This window comes from Melanotaenia boesemani, chromosome 14 (genome assembly GCF_017639745.1).
Source record: "Melanotaenia boesemani isolate fMelBoe1 chromosome 14, fMelBoe1.pri, whole genome shotgun sequence".
NCBI lineage: Eukaryota > Metazoa > Chordata > Actinopteri > Atheriniformes > Melanotaeniidae > Melanotaenia > Melanotaenia boesemani.
The window spans coordinates 18,928,592-18,948,903 of NC_055695.1; the positions used below are offsets into that span (position 1 = coordinate 18,928,592).

The window sequence follows — 20,312 nt, forward strand, 5'->3', positions numbered from 1 at the left end:
GTTTGGAATTCTGCAGAACCAAAAAAGGAAAAAAAAACACAAAAGAAAACATTCCTCTAGGAATAGATCGTTTGTTCTAGAATCAAGTTTTCGCAAGTCATCCCACTGATTGAGTCATTGTACAAAAGGAAAAGGGGGTAAGCACAGATAGACACTTCTCTTTGCTTATAGGCCACAAATAAAAAGGCCACTATCTGAGTAAAAAGATGTCATTCGGAGAGAAAAAAAAGGAGCATAGAAATGTGGAAATGCAGATTGGTGGGAGACTTGAGGAAGGTTGAGCACGAGCAGCCTTCTTGGTTGTCTAAGGTTTGTTGTGTTCACAGTTTTCTCTTTTTTTTCTTTTTCTTTTTTTTTTTTTTCATTGTTTCTGTCACAAGAAATCCTGGAAACATGTTGAAAGATTCTGGTAATATGAAGTCTGATGTGTCGTGGAGCAAGTTTAAAAAAAAGTGTTTGCATCCCTTGCTTGCCTGTGTTCGGCAGCCGTGAGGAAGAAAATAAAATGTCCTGAGATCTGCGTCTTTTTCTTCTTTTCTTTTTAAGGGCTCCTCCAAGAAGAAGAAGGAAATCTATAGAAAAGAGAGGAACATGAAGGATAATAGAAAAATGGATTGGAAGAGAGGGGGAAGGGAAAGGTTAAAGTCATTTTAGGAATCAGGAAATGTTAGGAAGGGCTGGATCTGGGCAACGATAAGATTCTTCCATTTTTTTTGCCACCGTTCATGTGTGTGTAGGGGACGTGCTCCTCATAGTTTCCCCTCAGGGCCACTGAGGGCCCGCTGTCCCTGCCTAAGCTCTCCTCTCTCTGTGAGCAAGAAGATGGGTCCAGGGGGATGCTTTCCATGTTGTCTAGGTCCAGGTCAAAGTCCTCTGTCTCAGGAATTTTGTTCTCTTCGCTGTAGAAGAAGGACACCTCCTGGAAAGAAGGGTGCAGGTCGTCTCGCAGTGTCTCGATGATCTCGTGGAACGTCGGACGCATCTTGGGATTGTACTGCCAGCACATCTGCATGAGGTCGTGCCTTGGAATAGACATGGAGAAGAAAACTTAACAAAGGTGTATGTTTAGAGGACCCTGTAAATAGCTTCACGTATGATATTATGTTGGGTAAACATAAATCAGAATAATAATAGTGGATCAGTTGGGAACCTTTCTTAAAAAAAGAAAACAGTCTTGCATCTACTCACATCCTCTCAGGGCAGTTTTCTGGCCGGTCCAGGTAGCCTCCATCCATGACAAACTTCAGGACCTGCTCATTGGATAAACCCTGGTAAGGCTGCTCTGCTAGCGTGCTAATCTCCCACAGCACAACGCCAAAAGACCTGCAGACACACACACAAGTAGATGTAGTCAAATGCTCCCTGTATGGCTCAGGATTGGAAACATTGCACATTAGCTGCTGAGGTGCAGCTTACCAGCAGTCTGAGTGGGCCGTGAAGACTCCATCCTTCAGGGACTCTGGAGCCATCCACCTGACAGGAAGCAGGCCCTTCCCTCCTTTACGATAGTAGTCTGTCTCGTAAATGTCTCGCGTCATACCAAAGTCTGAAAAAAGACATGAAGAATGAGACGCTTCAAAAACTACACTCTGACAACCAATGATCCCAAAAAAATAAAACAAAACACATGCATCTGCACCTCCTATCTTGACGGTATAATCCTCTGCTACCATGCAGTTTCGGGCTGCCAGGTCTCTGTGGACAAACTTCTTGGCGTTGAGGTAAGCCATGCCATCTGCAATTTCTGCTGCCATCTGTAGCATGTCCTTCAGAGTGGGTGGTGAACGGCCTGACGGGTTGTTCTAGAAATTGCACAAACAAAAATGAAGGGATGAAGTTAGTCAATGACCTATGAAAAAAATGATTGCCCTCATTCAGGCCAATGTCAAGCAAAGAGGTTGTACTAAGTGCATTTCACTGAACTGTTAGACCACGAGTGTAAATGGAAGTAAAATAAACTATTAACACTGAGGGGATGAACAAAGATATGTACCTCAGAGTCCGGTCTCAGACTCCGCAGGTAGCTCTTCAGGTCGCCGTGAGTCATCAGCTCCATCACTACCAGCGTGGGCTGACCTTTGGACACGACACCCAACAGACGGACCTGCAAAAATAACATGAAAATTTTTTCTGTGGCTTGTTAAACAAAAATAATCAGAGTATTCAAATTAGGAGAGTATATCTTTTAAATGACTAATTCCTACAGACAAACACATGGAAAAGAGGAAAAAAAAGACCAGATTGCACTAACTGTAGGGCTAATGATACTGAGCATCAACTTGCAAAACAATAACTCTTTTGAAATGTTTTAAATATAAATGATCTTTGATATTTATAAAGGACTGGTGTGGAAGTGTAACTTCTGTTCACCAGAAAGTGAAGCTACCACGTTAATAAATCATTGCCACGACATCAATTTTCTCCTCATCATGATGTACATAATAAAATGATTTTGTACATCCCAACAGGATTTTTACAGCTGACGGCACAACACATGGCAGTTTAATTGGTGCCTCGTAGGTTGTGTAATGAAATAGTAATGGCAGGCAAAAATGCTTACAAAGTGTGAACATTTGTTTTGGAGTCAAACTGTGAGTCAATATGGTGGCTTCAACACAACAAGCCAGTCTGTGAGTCAAACATGTTCAAGCTGGTTTTTGCTGTAATATTCTGTATCTAATGAGTGCTCATATAGCTGTCTCAGCATCCCGGCAGTCAGAACCGAAGCTGCACAGTGAGGACGGGGTTTACAGAATGAATCGTACCACATGGTGACAGCTGAAGGCCTTCATGACCGAAGCTTCATTGAGAAACTCTATCCTTTCTCGCAGGCTGGCTGATTCATTCACAGTCTTGACGGCTACGCGTGTCTCTGGTTCTCCTTTTACGATGTCTTTGGCGATTCCTTCATACACCATGCCGAAGGAACCCTGACCCAGCTCTCTGAGCAGCGTGATCTTCTCCCGAGGCACCTCCCACTCATCAGGAACGTACACTACACAAAGACAAAACATTGATTTCACAGCCTGATAGCACAGAAACAAACACAGAGGGAGCAAATTTGGGATTATGTTGTAATATTCTCCTTACTGTCATTGGCACTGAAGTATTCAGGGTTAGGTGAGGTGATGAGATCACCTAACGGGCCTTCTGTTTGCCTGTAACACATCCACAGAAAGCATGTCAGACACTGCAAAATGTATGAGGATGCAAACTTTCTCCATGTCCTTAATTCATTTTATTCGGTCACATACCCTTGAAAACTAAAGTATTCTTCAAACCTTGTAATAGGTTAATGTCATATGATGCACATTTTAAACATTTTACCTCTTCTTGATGACTATAAAGACTCCACTTCCCACAATCAGCAGCAGGATGAAGCAGATGACAGGACCACTCACAATCCAGACTAAACCTGGATCAGCTGCATTAAACAAAAAAATAAACATCCAGTTTGAGGAATACAGTTTTTTAAAAGACACTTCAGCTGTTAATAACATGATTAAAACAGAAGCTAAAAAGACTTAACACTTAATATACAAAGCAGGCAGTTAATGAAGTAAAGTAAATAAATGAAGTGTCATTTTTATTTGTACAAAATAATTAACATGTATGAAGTTAACAGTCAGATAAATTAGTTATAGAAAGAAAACAAACAAACATAAAAAGTAACTCAGTTATGTCGGACAGTCTTTTAATCTTACAGCTGGGCATGGAGAAGTAAGTTGTTGCGGTAAAAGAACCGTTTCCTGCCAAAGACGTGGCTCGGACCCTCACGCTGTAGTTTCCAGGCTGCACAAGCGGGAGTTTCGTGCCACCTACCTTGAGGTAGGCTGGCCGTGAAACACAAGCTGTGTGATGCTAAAAAAATAAAATAAATAAAATACAGTTAAGCAAGCTAAGTCAGGCATAACAACAAGCAGGTGTGTGTATAAGAGTGTGTAGTAAGAGAACAAACGTTATTATAAACATTACTTCACCCAAATAGAGAAAGAGTTTTTCTAAACAGAGTTCTGCAACAAAACTGTGACCTTTCATCAGTAAAGTGGGAACCAAAAGGCAAACTAGTAAAATACTAATGGATTTAACAATGAAGCATAGAACCAATGTTTTTTTTTCCAGGTAAATCACTAAAAGGTTGGGAAAACTGTCTGTGTGAATGCAGATAACTTGTATCCTTTGTTCATCTTTAATACAACATTTATTGATTTTAAAAAAATGTTTCCACCCAAAATATCTAGGACTTTTAATCCCAAAAACTTTTTAAGGAACTAAACTGTCATAAGTGATATAATAATGAATAAATAATAACGAAGTTCTATGTGTGAGGATAACAAGATGAGCCAAGCTTCTGACTCTAACGCCAACCCGAGAGCAACTCTATAAGTTCCCTTTTAATAAAAAATGTAGAGTATCAGTGTAAACATTATGGAAAACAGAGTTAATAAAATATGATGCCACTGACATGCATCAGTCTGTCATGCTGATGCTTGCAGGGATGCCTTTCTGCACACTTACATCAACAAATTGCAACGTTACCTCAAACCAAATATCAATTTTAGGTTAAATCCGATAAGTGTGATGGAACTTTCTTATGCAGTTTACACACTGATGGAACAAATATGTGACTGCTTTTAGTGTATTGTTGTATGTAAAATTAAGCTTAGTATGTTTAATAATCACAACTTCTTGTAGGTTCATAAAAAGTCTGCTAAAAAAATGTCTTTTGAGTTTTGCTTTAGGCCACCATAGTGCAACAAACCAAATAATTATTTCAAACATCCAACATGCTTTGAATGTTGTTTAAATAAATCTAAATAGGTATGACTGTGCTGCAGGGTATGTGGAGTGGATGGTGTGTTTTCTGTGCAGTGCAAAAGGAGACATTGCCTGACATGAGACTCCATCCCTTCCACTGCATTCAAGTCTTCCTCCCTGCCTCTATCACTATGGTAACAGAGCTGCTGCTGGCTCGTAAGGTCAGGCAGCACAGCAATGAATAGCAATGAACGGTGAATTCACACATTTACAGCAAGTAAACAGCAAAATCACTTTAACACACACTGTTACAGACAAGAACTTATACTCCCAAATACAATAAAATTTTAATATACAAACACACGCAGCTGGGAACATCAGTGCATGCAGAGGTAGCAATGGGAGATTGTAAACAAATATTTCCTTTGTTCCTTTCCCCATATAAGGAACAGATGCCATAGACAGTAAACTTCCCCTTTACTGCCTGCCTTTATTCCCCAGATTATTCCAGATTTCTGAATTTTTTCAGCCTTAATTTTGGCTTTACCTCTGACTTATACCTCAAGCTTTTTTTTACCTACAGAACATATGAAGATCTTTTCTGCCCTCATCTGGTCCATCTCTTTTAGTTTTGTAAAAAGAAAAAAGGTTTAATTTCACTTCCTCTTCCCTCCATTCCCTGTATCCTCACCCTGTGAATGATTGATAGCTGTTGGTACTGACCTCTACATCTCCAACCTTCTTGTAGAAAACTTCATACAGGATGATGAGACCATTAGGGGAGAGAGGTGCATTCCACTTAATCAACACAAAAGGAGGCTCAGCTGTCACAATCTCATGGGTAACAGGTTCTGGGATGTCGTCTGCTTTTTCTGCAATAAGAATACGAAAAGGATACCTTAAAAAATAAAATAAATAAATAAATATATACATACATACATATAAATATATCTCAGTGAAGCCAATTTTATGTTTGGAAACAATTTAATGTTAAATAAGTTTTGAGTACAAATGTAAACTGCAAACCCTTTTACCAATACTAAATGCATAAAGAATTCCATTTATGTGTGTGAAACATGCAAATGAGAGTTTAGATCTAAGTAAATGGTGCATTTGTTCTTACCCTCTGGCATAGTTCGAGCACTAACATATGTAGCCATGCTGCAGCGTTTGAGTTCTGTTGGATGGTTGCAAGCCATAATCTCGATCTTATAGCTGGTGAAGTGTTGCAGGTTGGAGATGACGGTTGATTTCTTTGAGAACACCTTTAGCTCCACCTGGGAAAAAACAAAGAGAATGAGTTACTTTAACAGTGCCAGTTACAGAGCTACTATCAAGTCATATCAGATATGAATTTCTTAAGGTGGTTTTTGTTTTTCTTCCTAGCATCCTGAAGTAAACACAAACATTAAGTGAGACCTTAGATCCCTCTTGGTCCTCATCTTCATCTTCAGGGGAGGCAGTGGTGGCGCTAAACTGCAAACTGGGGATTGTGGTGAGAGACAGAGATGATTGGGTGGAGTTGGCAACCCCCACTGAGCGCCGTCGACGAGATGGTCTAGAAGAACAGAACAGGTAAAGAAGGAATCAGGATACATAATAAGCAGGCCTAGAGGGTTGTTTGCTTCGTTTTTATCAAACATGAAATGAACACAGCAGAGATCCACAGAAAAGAAAACCTTTCATGTGTATTGAACACTTGCAAAAGACAGATGGAGCAACGGTTAGAAATACCATCTATTGTCCTGCTGGAGGAGCCAGCAGCCCTTTCCACTGGGTGGTGCCAATGAGCAGATTACCCTTTATCAGTCAACCAGAAGGCCATGAGCTCCAAACAAAGAGAAAAATCTGGTTCCTGCAGGGATGCCTTACCTCTGCTGCACTGGACAGGACTTAGTTAAACCAGAGCTGATGCTTACAGAGGTAGAAGAAAATTATTTGCTTCTCCCTTTGCAGTTCTGCACATACCAAGACCATGGCTGGTTAAGGGCACATGGGTTCAGCCGAGGTGTGTGTGAGAATGGGTGTTTGTGTGTCTTCAAATGGCAGTCTGCATGACTGCACCCCTGACTGGCATGAATGATAATGGGCAAAGTAATCGCTCCCCTAGGGCAGCAAAGAGACTGTGGGTGTTTGTGTGTGACAGGGGAAAAGGACAGGGCACTGGAACCCAGACACTCAGCACCTCCCACCTTCAGCACCCACCCCCCTCCTTAACACAGCAGTGTCCAGTACAAAAACAAGAGTCTAGAAAAACCCCACACACACTACATCCAGCTAGAGAAGACAGAGTTGGCATGGAGCTGCTTTAAGACACACACTGTGTTGTCTGGGACAAAAGAAGAGTGATCTAGCTTGGCTGAAATAAACAAAGCAAGATGATCCAATGGTGTAATGCCTATTGTACTCAATTTTCCATGCCTACTAAGCTTTTAAAACAAGCATAAAAAGTTGTTGTAAAGTGCTGGAAGGTAGCTGATTTCTAGTTAAAGGGACATTGTTAAACATTTTATGTTGTTTGCTGGCCAAAACTGATGTCTGCATGTAAATATGTGCTATCACTGGTGTGTTATGACCACTACTAATCATCTGACACACACATATGACAGGTAAGCTGGTAGGGCAGCGCTATGACGGTCTGCCATCTTGAAACTACAGCTGCCGGCAAGGGACATATAGTATCAACTATGCGTTTTCCCTGTGAGCCAGCACACAGTGATTGAGACTTGGTAGAAGATAAATGAGAGCAGCTTACTACCCCAGCAAGTTGGAAAATCTGTTGCTGCAGCAGCAGCAGCATGGGAGCTGTTTTCACCATCACCAAAAAAGCAGAAAAAAGGGACTTAAAAGGCAGCGTGATCAGGCGATACTAAAAAGAACAAATTCAAAAAGAAAAACATCAGGCTGGCCTAGGCTATGGAAGTAGGCGAACTGCATTGTTGTGAATATGGTGGCGGTGAATAAAGTTAACATTCAACACCAGAAGTGAGTGAACACTCTATTAACTATCGGATGACATGCTTTCATCAATGTTGTCGAGGCTTTTTGAGATACGGTGGCTACCGTTGTTGCAATACATGTTGAAGTGAGGCGCTAGAACGCACTATACGTTAGATTGCAATACATGATTCCAAAGTTAGATGGAAGTAATTCTTACACAATGTCCCTTTAATGTCATCCTGAGAATATCCAGGAACTATCAGAGTTATAAACATGTAACAGCTACAACAATAAACTGACATTTCCCCTCTTTGAAAGTGAAGTTGTGACAATTTGTTACCTGCTCTCAAAGACTTCATTGTGGAGGTAGTTCTCAAAGGTCTTGCGGTACTCTATCTCCTCCTGCTCCTTCTTCAACTGACTGTCTGTCTTGGGACAGGCGCAACACTTTCCACCTGATGTGGGCTCATCTGTGTGGTTCCACTTCTGCTCATCCTCACTGTCAAGGTGGGTCGGGATACGAGACGGCAGCTTCATTCCTGAGAAGAAGAAACAGTAGTGAGGGAAGGTTGAGCAAAAGACTGAAGGAAGCAGCTCATTAGTGAACACTTCTTTGGGTAAATGGGGCATAAAAACCTTGTAGGCAGTAATCAAACTTGTAGAGGTCGCTGTCCTCCGGCTGCTTACGACAGATGACCCGGTAGTGGGTAATGTTGCCGTTGGGACTGGTGGGAGGCTTCCATTTCAGGATGATCTGAGAGGATGAGTTGGAGGACGAGATAGGGTCCAGAGGTACAGAAGGCTCTGAGGGGTGGGGGTAAAGGTACAAAACAGACAAAAATAATTTAGTCTTATTAGAAACAAAACACACTGAAGCCTTTTTATTATTTGGATGACGGACCTGGTAAATGCTGCACAGTTGCAGACAGAGAAAGTTCTAAAACTTTAATAACTTGACTGTGTCAGACCACTGGTTTCACTCTTTGCTACTCTTTACTCTATGCTAAAAGGTTTAAGGGGATAAAGCCTCCTACTGAGCTATCAAGCATGGAAGCAGTGCAAGGTTTTAACATGCAAAAAATGCTGTTAATGATTTATTAGGACAGGGTCATATACGGTGTATTTGTTATACCTCAACAACACGTACCATTCAGTTCAAAGTCCCAAACAAAGTATGAAAATCTGTATGAATATGTTAAACTCACTGGAGGCACTGGTGCGGACGTAAATGATCTCACTCTTGGCTCCATGAACCTGGTGCTCATCAGATGATGACAGCTGGGTTTTGACCATGATAGCGTACTGAGTCCAGGGTTTCAACTGGTGGATCAGGTGCCTGGGATCTTCTGCCTTCTTGCCTTCTGTGGGGCGAGGCGGTGGATCCACATCCGCAATCATCCAGCTGTTAGAGCCGCAGGCGTCTTGACCATCAAACTCTGTCACATTTTTATACGGTCTGCGAAAAGTAAAAAAAAAAAAAAAAGATAAAGATTGGATTGACAGGTGCAAACTGAACTGGAAGCAGATCTATAAGTACAGCTTATTTAGGTTAATAACGAAGACGATGATGTAAAAAAATGTACAATTTACTTACGCCTCCTTGTAGAGAACCATGAATCCCAGCAAGTCTCTAAAGTCTAATGGCCAAAAAGCCTCCCATCTCAGCATTATCAGGTTTGGCGCGGTCTTGATTGAGGTGAATTTCAGCAGCTTTGTCTCACCTAAATAATAAAACAGATGACTCAGCACGTGCCTTTCTTGGCATGGCAAGTTTATTTGTATAGCACATTTGGTGTACAAGACAATTCAAAGTGCTTTACATAAAACATTAAAAGCATTACAGCAGGGTGCATGAAGCAACAACACGTGCATTAAAAACAAACTTTAAAAATAACATAAAATAAATTAAACAAAAAAGAACAAAGCTAAAATAAAATAGATAAAATGCAAAAAAAAAAAAAAAAAGTTCAAGTGTGAAAAAATAGAAAAGTTTTTGAGCCTGATTTAAAACTGCTGAGAGTTTCAGCAGGTCTGCAGTTTTCTGAGAGTTTATTTCACGTGAGGAGCATAAAAGCTGAACGCTGCCTCTCCATGTTTAGATCTGACTCTGGGAACAGAAAGTAGACCTGACCCTGATGACCTGAGGGATCTGGTTGCTTCATAACGAACCATTCAGTGCTTTGTAAACTAAGACAGGAAGCCAGTGTACAGGACTGGAGTTATATAATATATGATGTATATTTCAATAAAAAAGCTGAAATATTTTATAAAATATTTTTAACAAGGATACAATTAAATTATATATATATAGATTCTTTTATAACAATAATAATTTGTGTTTAGCCTAAGAACAGCTTAGACAACCTGAACTGACATGTTTGACTGCATTTAAAAAACAACAAAAAGAAGAAAAAAAAAGTGAGAAAACTGATCTTTTATTGAGGTAATTTTTTATATAGTCATGACCTTGGCACAAAATTACATAACGCCAGTTTAATAGCTAGCTTAGTGTACTATCAAAGACGTTGCAGCTGCTTTATATAAATAGGCTATGAAGTGCTGTATAATGCAAAGTATGAGAAATCTAATGTTGCCTGTAAACCTATTAAACCCCCATAATATTTAACTGGCTTTAAACTGTCTTATTTTTACTTATGAAAAAACATATCAAACGCAATATCACCAGTTCCAGCAAGTTACTTAAAACTGTACTCTTTGCAAGTTGGCAAAGGAATTGAAATACAAATAATGACATTATTATCAGAAAGTTGGCAAACGTGTCAACAACAAATGTGTGGTGATCTTACAGGAAGCTTGGTCTCCGTTGTTGCGAGCAATGTCCCCCTTCTGGTTTCGCTCCTTGGTTCCTGTTACCTCCTCCATCTTTTTGATTTCAGACAAACAAAGTTTCGAGTTGTGGAGGAAGAACGTACGGCCGCGCAGGATTGTCAGGTTGTGCTTGGACCAATCCCACAGCTCACGCAGGTTCCGGTTGTCCAATGCATAGAAAGCATGGACGCTAAAGGAGACAGAGGGAAAGCAGATCAATATCAGTCACAGTTAAAGACACTAAAGATGAGATTAGGGAGGAGAACTTACTCTCCCTCAAGATGCTCCCCCTTTATTACACGTAGCTTTCTTAGGAAGGAGAGGGAAACCAAGGCGTAGGCTCTACGCACAGCGAGGTAACCGGTGATCACCTCAATCTGTCCCAGACTAGCCTCAAACTCAGCTGCTATGTTATCTGTAAGCAGAAAGAGCGGCATACAGATAGCCAGACATTTAGAGTCTTGAAGGGCACCAGGCAGGGGTGATGTGTAAAGCTACTTACTTCCTCCTTGAATCTTGATGATCATGTTGCCTTGAAGAACAGTGCATCCTCTTAAATCTTGAGCTGAAGTTATGGAGTCGATTGTCTTATTTCCCACACACAGTTTAGGACACAGGCCTGCACACGGTGAACATGTTAGCCTGCACAGAGACACACAGGTTAGTTCAACATCTACTCAACGTACACTCCTTCATTTTTTAATATTTCACATTCTAAGATATAATTATCTGACCTCTACCAGGCCTGAAAATCATGTAAATACATCTAAATATGAACAAAGATGTATCTATCTATCATTATTCACCTGGCTTAAAAAAAAAAACTAAGACGCAAGAATTACTGTTCTGAAATATTGTCGAGTCAAATTTGAAGCCATCAGTTCTACAACTTAAGATTGTTCTAAACCTGCCTCATGCAGCAGGAAAATGATCCCAAACACTGCAACAAATCCACCACACAATGGCTGAAAAAGAATCAAGTTGTTGAAATGGTCCAGTCAAAGTCCAGACAGCAACCTGGCTGAAATGCTGAGAAGGGGCTTTAAGAGCGCTGAGCATGAATGAAAGCTGCAAACCTCAGAGTTGAGGAAATTTAGTAAAGAAGAGAGATGACTGTATAATATGTCATGTATTATTTATTATCTGAGGTGGCATTCATTTAATTTTAAGGATGAACATTTTCATGATAATTTAATCTGACATTTAACTTCACTAAATGTTAATTATTTTCTAACAAACAATTCGTTAGCCGGCTGACTGAATTAGCCAATTCACAATGCACTGATGTATTTGAAAGTTAATTTGAGTCCCACAATAGACCCATAAGCTTTTAGAAATAAAATCAGATTACACAAGCTCTCATCATCATTTGTGTCTTCTTGATATTTATTAGTACAGATGCAACAGCCATGAATTTGCAGAGTCTGATTACAGACACCCAAAGGATGAAACACCAGCTGCAGCTCCCAACAAGCCTTCCTCTGTTTCCTCCTCTCAGTTCTGCCAGTGACGCCCTCTCCCTGCAAGCATGTGCTTGTGCACAAAATCACATACACACATGTGCTGCACTGAGGCCTTGACAGAGCCTTTCAGGAAAATTCATTCACAAAAGACACATGTCGTCTAGCGAGCAGTTGAGAATAAGCTACACAGACAAAAGAGACCCAACACTTCATTCACAAACAAGCACTTTGTCTTTGAAACCCCCTCAAAAGAACATAATCCTCCTTTTTATCCAACTTCCAGCCTTGACCTTCCTAACAAAGGTCTGCTTAGGCATTGCCTAAAAATTAGAATTTTGGTTGGTTGGCGGGAAACTTGTATACAACTCAGAACCCCACTGATTTATTGTTAATTAAAAACAAGAAAGTTGATTTAAATTTAAAGTATTCTGGAAAAATATAGCCACGTATCCAATGAGGCTAAGAGATGACAATGAATCATTAGAGTGGATTTGAAAGCTTTCAAATCGGTGGTTTAAAAAAAAGTTGAAGAGTTATTTTAAACAGCCACCTTCTCAGTGCAGCCTAAGCACATGGGGCACAGCTAACAAAGAATGCTGTTGTTCAGCGGGGACCATGTAAGCTCTGCATGTACTGCCATTTGTAAGCTCACCCCACTTCTAATTCTATGTTTATGCAACTTTTATTATAATCCCCTCTCCAGGAAGCACACACACACACACATATATGCACATGGTTACCCAAACTGTGCCTCTTACCCCCCCAGTAACCAGGCTGTGATCATAACACCATTTAGTAAAAGAAAAAAAAAAAAAAAGACATGAAACTTCGAGAGGTACTTTTCTGGATTTTGCCACACACTGATAGAGCCAAGTAATCTTTAACATGTTTGGCTCATCTTGGTTTCCATTTTATCAACCTTTCAATACTTTACTCCAATCAAGAGGCCAAAATCCTTGTTTTCCCTCTACGGGTGAGTGGAAACACTGTGAGAGGCACTCTAAAACAACAAGAATATAAAAAAATTAAAGGCTATTTTGTATCTCTCTTCCCCCACTTGGAAAATTGTGTATTCAGTTTCTCACAAAGTAATGCTCTAGTTGCAGCATAGAAAGGGAGAATGTTTTGGGCCGTTGTACTGAAAACACAGACACGCAGGCAGACAGGACGGGATCAGAGGCAGCTCTTAAAGCGACAGTGTTTATCTGAACTCTGTGACTCAGACTCCTGGGTCTGTTAAAGCCATCGAGAACTGAGACCACAGCTGACACTCAGGTTTGGTTTGGGCGCAGCCCTGGCAGAAGTTTGTGTGTCGGTCTGCACACAGTTGCGGTACTGTCACACAGTTCAGAAAAGAAGAGCAAACTTTTCTCATACAGTAGAAAAATGTAGATGAAGCACATGATATTCCCATTGAAAGCACATCAAACGTGATTAATTTCTGTGTAAAAAAATATTTATTTAGAATAATTTGAAACTATTCTACAATTAGATATAAGAAAAGAAATTCTAGCTTATTGGGACATTTGTGTATGAATCCCATTAAGTTTAAACACCAAAGATCCAGACTAACATACCAGTTTAGCAAAGGTTCTTAGTAGGGCACAGCTGTAGATGCCTGACCAAAATTTCCTCACAGTGTACTGTAAAAGTGACTTCTGAAACTTGGTAAATCAAGCCTGGTACACACAAAGATTATCGGGCTGTTTTTGTCCTGATTTTGCCCCTCCACGACCACGTACAGCAAACGCCCGATTATCTTGAGTCTTATAAGATGTTCCTATAAAATTATCATGAGGTGTGTTAACAGCGAATTCATCCCGATAATCGGCTCCCAAACGGGTCGCGGTTGACAATTGGAAATACTAAAAATGTTCAACATTTACGACAAAATATCTTTATGTGTGTGTGGAAAGTCGACGGCTCCAGAGTTGTGACGTGGAATGTAGCGAACACCAAGAGAGCGAGCTTGCTGGGGAACAGGGAAGGAAGTCCGTGTTCACGCTGTCTCCAGTCTGTTATTTTTATCAGTTCTGGCTTTTTCTGTTAACAATAGTTGCAAGATCACCATCATTCCCTCATCCTGTAAATCATCTTCCATGCTGGGTGTTGTGTTTTATTTCAATCGGGTTACAACACCAACACCAGACCTGTGCCTTTGAGGGGGTTTCAAAGAAAACCTCTGCCAGAGAAAGCTAGCATGTAATCATTTAAAAAGAGAGCATCCACCAGAAGGTCCATCCACAAAGCAGCTAGCTTTGTCACCGTACAAAGTAAATTTGATGTTATGCATGAAGAGCAAATAGCGGAGCTCATCTCAGAGATCATAGCTGAAAGGATGCTTCCCATCAGTTCTGTTGGAGGGACGCCATTATCATGATGTGTGTACAGAAAGTGTGATGATAGTAGGCGAGCTGTGCAGTGAGAAAAGTTGACTCTTACTACAGATCCATGGACAGAGACATACATACACAACACATCACTGCTAAAAAAAACCTTGCAAATGTGCTTTCTACAGCTACTGAGCGCTGGGAGCTGAACGGAAAAGGAAGCGCACAGGTACATGCCAATGAGCACACTGTGTTTACCTATGTATATGAAAATTTCCTACACACAAAGATTCAAACTTTAAAGCAAAAAAAACAAAAAAACAAAAAAAAACTAATGTCTTTTTATCCATCTCCATGCATCTTCTTGCTGGGGTGAATGAACTTCTTTAATCAAACTGAAGTAACAGCTCTGATAGTTGTTTTGTCACATGAATATTTCATCCTACTGGAAAATACGCCACCCTCATTGCCCAAGCCTTATGCGTGTGTATTGAAAGCATGTAAACAGGAGTGGTTTCAAAGCACATACTTGGCCTAAACACAAATGTATGTCGTCCTTGTTTAGCAACAGCTACTGAGACTATATCAGAGGGCTAATATTGTCTTCTGTCCTCTTTAATAACAAGACATACGAAACAAGGCTGTGCCCTTGCTTTTTGCATATGCAGATAGAACTGGGACCATTTTGCCTGAGACTTTCACACAACTTTATTTGCAATAAGGGGTTCAGTATCCTGGAGGACAAATAGCTCTAACAAGAATCTGCTCCTTCCACCTTTAACTTGTGTAACATATTCTTTTAACCAACTTAAATACTTGCAGTGCAAAACATGTCTGCAATCCCTTTAAACAGATCCAACAATTCTTTACGTCCAAACATGATGTCTTATTACTTCACCGAAATAATCCCTTGAGTACCACTCAACCAGACTCACTAAACCGGTCCCAAATGGACCTTGAAGCTAACTCAAGACTACAACTGAAAGCTCCTTTAAAACAGGAAAATAATTGGCTTTAAAGATTCACTCACATTATTTCGGTACTAATACACCCCCATGTACTGTTTCCAAAATAATCAACACTCAGGACTTACAAATGATCCATGCTGGTAAGTATTTTTTTCTCACCACAAACATTGGCTTTAATGGGTTAAGTAAACATATTATCGGCACACTAAACTGCTTTAAACAGTGGTGGACACCTCTTTGTTCTCTGGTGTCAGCTAGGTTTAGCTTGGACCTCATGCAGCTCCGTAGTTACAGAATGAAATGTGTTGGAGGTAGTGTTGTCAAAAAGATTTATTCTCAAAAATAGTATCTAGTATCGAGCACCATCCTTCGTATTGGTATTGGTGTGAAATTTTAGTGTCATGTAGGGCTGTAACGATTAGTCAGCATTGTCGACAATAGTCAACAATAAAAATAGCAAATTTAACTATTGTTGTTGGCAAGAAAGAAAAAAAAAAAAAAAAAAAGAAACCTACAGAGAGACATTGTCTTCTTCCCTATCTCTGCTGAGAGTTGCACATGTGCAATAAAGTCTGCCAGGGGAAAAATATGACGGGGAACGAAACGGCGGCAGACGTCAAAAGTCTGGGACTACTTCACATTAAACTTACAAAAAAAATTGAAATACGTGTGAGATTTGCAAAGCGGACCTTGCGTACCACAGAAGTATGTCAAACATATAAAGAGGAGGCACATTGGACTTGCATAACAACCTCATGCAAGATTTCAAAGCTAAAAGTAATAAGATCCATTTAATATACATAATCCGATTAGTCGACTAGTCGTTTCAATAGTCGATAACTTATCGACTATCAGAATAGTCATTAGTTGCAGCCCTAGTGTTGTGACAACCCTAACTGGAGGCTGTGAAAACAACAGGGACTTGTTTGCATATAAAATTATGTGCCTTTGTGCCAGTTATATAGCAGGGCTAAACAAACACTGGCTATTCAACTGGTGGCCCATGGGCCAGAACCAGACCATCAGTCTACTTGGACCAGCCCACAGCCCAATAAATAGTAAATTAATCATTTAAAAACAGCGACTAAACTGTAAGCGCACTACTTTGTGTCAGCTGCTGTTTACACTGTTGACGGAAGGCCAAAGACACCAGCTTCTTATGATAACGTCATATTCAAAGAAAAAGTTGACAGTAAAAACAGAAAATTTAAAAACAACTGGAATTTCAAGTCAGCCAATTGAGAGGTTCAGGAGGATTCCTGGTTGGCCACATAACTCTTGGGACATTTATATAACTAGGCCTGTCACGATAACAAATTTAGCTGTACGATAAATTTTCTCAGAAATTATCGCGATAAACGATAATATTGCGCAGAGCGCTAATGTGTCATTTTGAGACCATTCTCAACTAATATAGTGACATATGCCGTAATAATGCAAGTACACATTTTCAAAGGTCAATAAACTAAATAAATAAAAGCGCCTTTTTCACTGTTGCATCTTCAAATAAACTCCAGACAAGTAGACAAGCATGCCGGTTTTAATGACGAACCAAACTTCAGCACTTTACATCGAACAAAAACCCGTGTTCTTCTTCTGCTCTTCAAAATCTACTGCTTGTGAAACAAAGTCATTCTGCCCTCTGTTGGCCTTATAAGTAACTACAACCCAGCAGTTAGCTGGGATACCACATTCACATACGCCGGGACACCGGCCCAAAAGTTATGCGGCCCACTGGGAATCCTCCCAAACCTCTCGATTAGCCGGCATTGCTCTTAATGTGTATTTTGTCATATACGGTAGTATATAGGCTGATTCTATTTGCGTAATGTGCCTGCGGATTACAGGGGTTATTACGGTAGACCAGGAAGTGGGGGCTTTGTACTGACGTCGTAAGCTAGAATGTGTGTGTTCTGCTCACATGTGGGAAGCAGCGAAACAATAAAAGAGGAGATGCTTGCATCTATTATTTACATATTTCAGCATGAGAATCGGAGGTTTAGCGCGAGAGCGTGAGAAGCCACTTAAATACGCAAGTCTCACGGCCATTGCGTGTTGGCAGCCGTGCAAAACAAATGCGGCTTACCGGCTCGTGCTGCAACATGCTGCAGTCAAGTGTGACACTAGAGAGATCACTCCGCAAGAAACCAGAGCGTTTAGTCATACACCTATTGTCATACACAGTCTATGGTAAAGGGGGGACGAAAAAAAATTATCGCGGCCGGCAAACTTATCGTGCTCTTATTTTCTTATCGTTCAATTAATTGACTTATTGCTTATCGCGACAGGCCTATATATAACTAACTTGTGTGTGTATACATACATACATACATATACATACACACATATACACACACTTATACATACAAACATAAGTTATTCATATATATGTTATACTCATGGACAAAAGAATTGGACATGAGCTTTCTAGACATAATTAAAAGGAAATTCAAACTATTAAAAACATTTTAAAGTAGAATAATAGAATATTACTTTTTTTGCCCATAAAAGTAAATGTTTTTATCAGCTTTGGATGACTTCCAAAGTGTGTGTGTGTGTGTGCACAAGTTTCTTTATGTGTAAACATAACATACGTAGTTGAATTTAAAGTAGTGTATCCAGAAGGACACTCCTGAATACAGGCCCCGTTGTGGATGATGTATTCATAGCAGTTGGCCTCTTGGTCCTGGTTCTGTTGTTTAACATTTTTGCACTGATTGTGAAGTTTCTGTATTTTAAAAAAAAGAAAACACACAGAACATGAATTCACCTCAACTACATTTGTATTAAATATGATTTGGGTCAACAATTTAACTTATAACCAACCTGGCAGAAAGAGAAGCTAACGCAGCGCCAGCCGCTAAAGATGTAGTATCCAGGAGGACATTTCTCTACACAGGTGTTCCCATGCTGGAGGTTCCTGCAGGCCACACAGCTGCTGGCATTCCCTGGTTCAGAACAGCCACCCAGGCACTGGTGGTGACAGCACTGGCCCTGGCTGCTGCATGGAGCATGCTTACATTTATCCGAGCACACTGAGGAAAAGCAGAGGATAATAAGGAAAGAGATGGTTAGTATCAGCTCATGCATGTAGAGAACAATGCTGTTAACTGCATGAGGCTTATATGACATTGGCAAGAGAGACCTATGGGACAAAATGATACAAATATCCTGCTCAGGTAAACTAAATGAAATTTAAAAAACATGGGAATGAATATGGACATGTGGCTTAGCATGACAACAGCTCACAAAACAGTAGACCAAAAAGGGGGAGAAGAGATCAATTGGTGTTTTGCTCTGACCTGAGAGCAGTGAAAGAAGCCCACAGGTCTACCAATACTTGAATATGAAAAAATTCAACTTGACAACTGCCTGCCTCGTGTCTATGAGAACGTTAGCGACCACAGTTTACACACGATGGTCAACAGCAGAGGTCTGCAGTACCATGGAAACAACTCTCAAACGCCAAACATTATGTGTCGCTGGCTCTTGTCAGCTCTCAGTTGACTTGTTGGGAAACAGCATTTGGTCACAGAGCCTGATTGTGATAAGATTAGCAGTCAGGTCTGACGTGTGCTCTGTATGTGACTTTAAAAGGCTCGTCTGAGGGTCGCTGAGACAGACCTACACATACAAGCTGCAAGAAAACAAGATATGGGCCTCACCATATGACGCGGGTGGGTAGGGGTTAGTTTAGGATGTAAAGACAATCTGATGTCTAATCCAAAATATTCATAAATTCGTTCTGGGCACACACACACGCAGTCAAATCTGTGTTTTATTGGTTTAATCTATTCATTTGCTTTAAAATGTACTTTGGAAAATAGCAAAGTATTTTGTCCAGATTTAACCTCAAACTGAGATTCCTATCCATGACTGTGTTAATCAGTGTCTTCCACCATGTTTCACACAGTACTGTCATCTCTGATATTTGTACCAACTCAACCAAAACCTGTCAGGAGCAGAAGCAGACTCGGGTCAAATAACAAGCTACAAACTTTTTTAAAGATTCTTTACCCTGCTTTGAGGCCCTTTTAGGTGAAAACTTCCATTAACTACTTCAATTAAATCAAGATCTTAATGAACTTCTTCTGTAACATTTGCGTTATAAATCCAACATATATGACCAGGCTAAAGATGATTTAGGAGAGCGTCACGCTGCTGAAAAGTGTAATGGTGGCATGAACTATTTGGCAGCTTTTGTAGGATGCCACCTCTGAGGACATCACATGATCTCTCGCTGCCAAGGATACAGCTAGGACCCCCTGTATTAGCATTGGAAAGCTGCCCATGATCGTGCCTGAGTAAAAGAGGACAGAACTGACAGGGTTATTTGGCAGGAAGGGGGGAGAGGAACAGTGGGATAATGACGTTAAAGTGGGGTAATAATGTGAGGAATAGGGGTTACCATGGAGAGGGAAAATGGTTTATTTATTTAAATATATTATATATATATGTATATATGTATCAGCAAAAAAAAAAAAAACAAACAAAAAAAAAAACCCACCATGGCTGACCTCTAGGGTAGTTCATGCAAGGGTCACTCTACTACATTTTCTTTACTATGAGCCGTAAACCTACCACAGCACACAATCGTCTCCAACCCAGAGTGAAAAATGCATGGCTCTGGCCCAGCCCTCCCCCTCTCGTCTGTCTGCTGTGTGTACGTGCTGCAACCAGGGCCTAACGTAACAGAGCAGGGAGGGTTTTGTAATCCAGCTCCAGCCGAGAATCCACGCCGGAATACCACTCCAGCCCAAGATCCACCCTCAGCTTCAGCCAATGTGTTTGCTGGCTGGGGGAGGCAGCCATTCAGTGGCCTCTTCCATGTTGGGGAGGAGAGACGCCCAGGTTTAACCCTGGCCTTGCTGGGGCAGACAGGGGGCAGACACGGCTAAGAAGCCAGCATACCAGGGAAGATGAATCTACTGCTGCTGCTTTGTAGGAATTACAACAAGCCCAATAGCAAGACCAAAAACAGACATGGGCAGAGACAGTGAATCTATTTCACATCACAGCCATAC

The 20,312-nt window shown here is 40.6% G+C and overlaps 1 protein-coding gene across 1 annotated transcript in view; it reads right to left on the minus strand.

Annotated features, from left to right (window-relative positions):
- Positions 1–310: 310 nt before the first annotated feature.
- insrb (insulin receptor b) overlaps positions 311–20,312 on the minus strand; it is a 67,642-nt gene continuing 47,640 nt past the window's right edge. The window contains exons 3-23 of the mRNA XM_042007412.1: positions 18,115–18,323; positions 17,883–18,016; positions 11,030–11,169; positions 10,798–10,942; positions 10,506–10,717; positions 9,293–9,419; positions 8,904–9,154; positions 8,335–8,502; positions 8,039–8,237; positions 6,178–6,316; positions 5,882–6,035; positions 5,482–5,630; positions 3,705–3,861; positions 3,328–3,424; positions 3,091–3,158; positions 2,766–2,995; positions 1,994–2,104; positions 1,640–1,802; positions 1,417–1,546; positions 1,189–1,323; positions 311–1,022 (exon numbers count right to left, since the gene is read on the minus strand). Coding sequence (XP_041863346.1) covers positions 668–1,022; positions 1,189–1,323; positions 1,417–1,546; positions 1,640–1,802; positions 1,994–2,104; positions 2,766–2,995; positions 3,091–3,158; positions 3,328–3,424; positions 3,705–3,861; positions 5,482–5,630; positions 5,882–6,035; positions 6,178–6,316; positions 8,039–8,237; positions 8,335–8,502; positions 8,904–9,154; positions 9,293–9,419; positions 10,506–10,717; positions 10,798–10,942; positions 11,030–11,169; positions 17,883–18,016; positions 18,115–18,323 — 3,473 coding nt within the window. The 3' untranslated portion in view covers positions 311–667. The remainder of the gene's footprint in view (positions 1,023–1,188; positions 1,324–1,416; positions 1,547–1,639; positions 1,803–1,993; positions 2,105–2,765; positions 2,996–3,090; positions 3,159–3,327; positions 3,425–3,704; positions 3,862–5,481; positions 5,631–5,881; positions 6,036–6,177; positions 6,317–8,038; positions 8,238–8,334; positions 8,503–8,903; positions 9,155–9,292; positions 9,420–10,505; positions 10,718–10,797; positions 10,943–11,029; positions 11,170–17,882; positions 18,017–18,114; positions 18,324–20,312) is intronic.